Raw genomic sequence first — 5679 nt, forward strand, 5'->3', positions numbered from 1 at the left:
TGTGTGTGTGTGTGTGTGTGTGTGTGTGTGTGTGTGTGTGTGTGTGTGTAAATAGAAGCTACATAGAAAGTAGATATAATACAAGGAGGAGAAGGCCTCAGCAGCTACAGGTGGGGCTGGGGAAGATGACCAAGAAAGGCCTTCCACAGCCTTTTAGCTGAGACTCCAAGAAATCAGTGCGTCCTGAGAAGTGGAGGGGAGGGGGGAGGGTATATCAGACATGGGGGCAGGACAAGAGTCAAAGGGTATTAAAGACTAGCGAGCGGGCCAATATGGTTCAATTGTTGAGTTTGTGGAGGGAAGTAATATGAAAGAAGATAGGAAAATTAGGGAGTGACCAGTAGTGAAAAGCTTTAAATGCTAGAGGAATTTATAATTCGTCTTAGAGCTAATAAGGAACCACTTGAGTTTATTAAGTGGGTAGAGGTGACATGGTCAGACCTGAATTTTAGGAAACCATTTCTGTAGCTGTGAAGTATGGATTGGAATCTCAAGAAACATGAGGCTGGGAGATTACTTACAAGGCATGTATGTGTATGTGTATACATACATATACACATATGTATGCACATATATACATGTATGTTATATGTTTTTCCTTTTCCATTGGAGGAGTGAGATAGAAGGGAGAGAAAATAAATACTTGTTAATGGAAAAATAATAATAATAAAAAAGGCTATTGCAATAGTCCAGTTAAGGAAAGATCAAGGTCCAAACTAGAGTAGCGTCTGTGGGATTGGAGAAAAAAGGATATATGTAAAAATATGGGGGAGAAAGAAACAAGATTAGCAACTGATTAGATCTTGTGAGGTGAGCAAGAGGGAGGAGCTGAGGGTGGCACTGAGGTTATGAGTTCGGGTGACTGGAAGAATGGTGGTTCCCTCAAAAACATTTGTGCAGTTTAGAAAAGGGGCAAGTTTTAGGGAAAAGATGATATAAAATATTGTCCCAGTTAGGACTGGGCCATGGAAGTTAATTGAGCAGGGAAGGCTTCGGGGTGATCTTGAAGTATCCATAGTTTGCAGGGTGTCTAAAAGTATAAGGTTGCTAAAGTCTTTTTTATTTTTAATCTATGGCTTTGATAGTCTCCAGCAATGTTGTGCTCATTTTATAGAGAAGGAGCCTGAGATTCAAAGAGGGGGAATCATGTGCCCATGGGTGGGCACACCGCCTGATATTGTTTGTCTAGGAAGCCTCAAAGCTGAGATTAGAACCCAGGTACTCACACAAGGTCCAACATGCCAAGCTCCCCTTAGAGGTAGCCCAGGTCACTGGGCATGTTGGCTGGAAGGAGGCAGCAAGGACCTCTATCTCCTTGCCTGTGGTGATGGCTCCTGACAGGGCCAGAGGCAAATGTACTAGGCTTCTAATAGGCTGCACGTTAATGGAGGAAAGGAGCTGATGGGACCTTCACCATGCCTGCCAACGCCTCTCTGTGCTCCATTTCAGGCTTCACATCTAGAAGAGTGGCTCAGTGATGTCGTGAGGGCGGCCTACTTGCCAAAACTCAATGGTATGGAGTGTCTGAACTTCTCATTAGCTTTCCAGCTCTGTTACCATTCCTTTCTTTAGCTTGTTGCTGCTAGTCAGGGCTCTGAGACACTGTTCCTTCACAGCACAGCCTGGGGTTGATCTCTTTTTACAAGCAGTTTCTTAAATGATTTCAACCAATTAAATCCTTGACCTACAACCTATAGATGAACGAGGCCAGTGGGATCTCTCCTGAGGCTCCAACTCTGCCTCCTTACACAGGCAGGATTTACCTCCCGGCAACTGGTCAATCAAAACAAATTTATTAAGTACTTATTATACACCAGGAGCTGTGATAGATGTAAAAGGAATAAAGGTGGAAGCAGAAATAGAAAAAAAAATGTGTGCATATATGCAGAGTAAATACATATTGAATGTAAGATAGCTTGTGGACAGAGTGGAGGAGGAGACTCAGGAAAGTTCTCTTTAGAAAAGGGCTTAAGGCAGCAAGGGCTTCCAAAGGCAGATATGAAAAGCTACTGTGTTCTAGGAATGTAGGACATCCAGTGTAAATGCCTGGAGTTAGGAGTTAGAGCTTTGTGGGTGGGGATATTGAGTAAGATAGAAAGACTATCTTTCTAATCCCATCAACAAGATCCAATGGAAAACACAGAAAACTGAATATAAGGGAAGCAAGGGTGGGTCAGTGGATAGAGTGCTGGGCCTGGAGTCAGAAAGACTTGAGTTCAAATTGGACCTCAAATACTCACTAGTTATGTGACCCTGGGAAACTCACTTAACCTCTGTTTGCTTTAATCCAGGGTTTCTTTAACTTTTTCCACTCAGGACCCCTTCAGTGCTTCTTAAACTGTGGGTGGTGTTGCATCCCAGTTTAATCCATTGGAGAAGGAAATGGCAAACTACTCTAGCACCTGCCAAGAAAACCTCATATGGGGTCATGTAGAGTAGCACATGACTGAACGATTGAAAAGGGTGCAGGACCCAATATCTCTATGGGCTGTGATCAGAAATTTGAGTCCTGGATCAGGGCCTCAGTCCCTGCTTCCTACTCCTGAGTAGCATAGTTGAGGTCCTCCTACCAATTCTGTTCTTTGAGTCTGGCCTCAGTCAGAATCACCAGAAAAGGGAAACTCTTGGTACTTCATTTTAAACATTGCCTATACATTTATATATACCCTAAATACATGGCCTGGGTGGATGAATTATTGGTAACTGACCCAGAAGGGGAGGGGTGTGTATATTCCCTTTTGAGTCTATGTGCTCACCTCCTCTTATCTACAGTTCCTATACTATCAGAGGGGCCAAATTGACCCCAGATTTCATGCAGCAACCTTTACTGAGTGATTAATTTACCAAGACATATCTTCCTGCAGGGGACAGAGATTCCCCTTAACATGATGCTAGCCCATTAGGATGGCATGATCTCTGAGTCACATTTCCAATAGAGTGATGAGTTATGTTGAGTTAGCTACACTCATCATATTTGGACCCAAGGTCATAGGCTGTGGTTCACACTGTATCTTTTAGACAGAGCAAAGTTAAGGGGGAGAGGGATCAAACACATAATCTTGGGCTCCTTTGGACATTTTTAATCCACTGAACCAGCCAGTTACAGAGTCAAGTAAATGACAACATCTCTCAAACTACTCTGTGGCTCTGAGTTGAAAGCATCTTATAAACAACCATCTCATCTATCCTTCTAGTGAAATAAGTTGAGTGTGTGATTTGTCCCCATTTCACAGAAGAGAAAACTGAGGCCTATAGAAGGAAATTGATTGGCTTGAAGTCATCCAAAGAGTCAGTGGAGAGCCAAGAGAAGGATTTGTCTCTTTGTGCAGGCCTCTGACAATTAGACTCAGCAGTTAACTTGCTGCACAAGTTGGCTAATGTCTCATCTCCTAATTCTTTACAGTGGCTTTGGAAGTAGGCATCCCTCTGCCTAAGATCCTCAATGTCAACTTTGCAAATGCTGCTCTGGAGATCATTGATGTAAGTAAGGCCTTGATTATTGATTTCACCTGGATGGGCTTTTCATGTTGCCTTAGAGAACAATACCTCACAATTCATTCTCTGATGAAGTTTGAGTGGGGCAGAGGATAGATCACAGGACTTGGAGTCAGGACAGGCCCTTACTAGCTTGAGAAACTATAGTCAAGTAACTCAACCTCTCTGTATCCCAGTTTCCTTATCTGTAAAATAGGCATAACTGTACCTACCTTCTAGGGTTGTTGTGAGAGTCAAATGAACATATGTAAAGTGCCTTGTGAACTGTGCACTATATAAATGCTAGCTGTTATTATTAGCTATTCCTTTTGAATATAAAGCAGTATCTCCTTCATTTTCTATTTTGGTTTTCATAATAGCCATTCTCTGAGATGGGGAGAACAAGGCAGGGATCATTGTTCTCATTTTATCACTGCGGGTAGTGAAGGGAAAATGCTTCATAAACCTTAAAAGATTACACATATTGGGGCGGCCAGGTGCCTCAGTGAGTAAGAGCACCGGCCCCAGAGTTGGGATGACCTGGGATTGAATCTGGCCTCAGACACTTAGCACCCACCCAGAAATAACTGGCTGTGTAACCTTGAGCAAGTTACTTAACCCCAATTGCTTAAAAAAAAAGATTACACATATGGGACATTATATATATAATGTCATTATATGTATGTATACATATGTATATATATGTGTGTATATATGTAACTGGTCATTATTACTGTAGCTTCTGCATTGGAAAGAAAACTGGCCTTGGCATCAGAGAACTTGGTTTAGAATCTTGGCTCTGGTACTCCCATTACTTTATGACTTTGGGCAGTTTACTTAATATTCTGACCTATAAATGAGGAAGTTGGATTAGATGCTTTCTAAAATTTTTCCCCAGATCTAAATATTGTGATACCATTAAATAATGATTAACCAACAAACATATTCAATAATAGTAACAACATCAGGGTCATGTAGCTGGTAAGTAACAGAGCCAGAACCTGAACCTAGATCTCTCAGTACAACTTCTGCTCTGAGAACCTACTGTGCCCCTGGTCCTGCGCTAGGCACAGTGGAGGGACCTGAGAAAGACAAAGAAAGGGAATCAATCAATGCTATTGAAGTAATTTACTAGGATCTCTTAATAAACATTTCCTGTGTGCCTCCTATGTGATAGGAAATGCTGGGGGCAGGGTAGTAGTCCTGTTATCTCTGAGCTGTTTGAGACATTGAGGGATTGATGAAAATGTGTCTGGGAGGAGGTCCAGGAAACTTAATGGATCTATGTTTAATCAATCCTTCCAGAATGCTGTCTTGCTGACTGTGGCTTCACGAGGCTGAGGGAATGGAGGAATCTCCAGGGCTACACTACTTTCTGAAAATATGGGTGAAGCCTTCAAGCCTTACTGATCTCCTCTTACTCTGATTCTCTTGTGCGTAGATGAAAAAACAAAAACAACCCATGGGTGCTGGGCTGGCCCTTGGTGGTTCTGTGACCCTTTGGTGATGGTGCCCAGTCCAGCTCACTCAGCCTCTTCCTCAGGATGTGGGGCCCAGTTGGGAGAGCACTCAGGGTTTACCCCTGCAGGTGCTCTTATTTCAATAAAGGGTTCTACTATTTCTGCATTCCCTGACTGATGTTTTTCCTTTGACCTTACCCAGTTCTCTGGTTCTCTTTTTCCCTTTCTGGCAACCGAACAACACGATTTGGAGGGTGGGATGAGAATGTCTAGGCTCTGTACTAACCCCACATGATATGATCAATTCCTGATGGAAAATAATAGTAGCTTGGGGCAGGTGGTGCAGTGGATAGAGCAATTGTCTTGGAGTCATGAAGCGTCATCTTCATGAGTGCAGATCTGGCCTCAGACACTTTACTAGCTGTGTGACCCTGGGCTAGTCACTTAACTCTTTTTATCTCAGTTTTCTCCTCTGTAAAATGAGCTGGAGAAGAAAATTGCAAACCACTCCAGTATCTTTGCCCAAGAAAACTCCAAATGGGTCACAAAGAGTTGGACATGACTGAAACTACTGAGATTATTAGCCTTGGAAAGTAATAGTAATGATAACAATAATAAAATTGATAAGCACAAAGTCCTATTCATATTTAGTTGAGTGTATGTGTGCGTGTGTGTGTGTGTTGGGGGGCAGGGCAGCAGATTTACTTTTCTTGAACAGAACAGGTATTCACCATGGAAACCAAAG

General features: G+C 42.6%; 1 protein-coding gene across 1 annotated transcript in view; it reads left to right on the plus strand.

Moving 5' to 3' along the window:
* Window positions 1-5013, plus strand: part of BPIFB3 (BPI fold containing family B member 3) — a 35172-nt gene extending 30159 nt beyond the window's left edge. Inside the window, exons 13-15 of the mRNA XM_069107231.1 lie at window positions 1450-1513; window positions 3404-3480; window positions 4780-5013. Of these exons, the coding sequence (XP_068963332.1) occupies window positions 1450-1513; window positions 3404-3480; window positions 4780-4815 (177 nt within the window). The 3' untranslated portion in view covers window positions 4816-5013. The remainder of the gene's footprint in view (window positions 1-1449; window positions 1514-3403; window positions 3481-4779) is intronic.
* The last annotated feature ends 666 nt before the right edge of the window (window positions 5014-5679 follow it).

The sequence above is a fragment of the Petaurus breviceps genome, unplaced genomic scaffold, assembly GCF_028583685.1.
Source record: "Petaurus breviceps papuanus isolate PSGF00001 unplaced genomic scaffold, PetGlider_PUasm1.0 89262, whole genome shotgun sequence".
Lineage (NCBI taxonomy): Eukaryota > Metazoa > Chordata > Mammalia > Diprotodontia > Petauridae > Petaurus > Petaurus breviceps.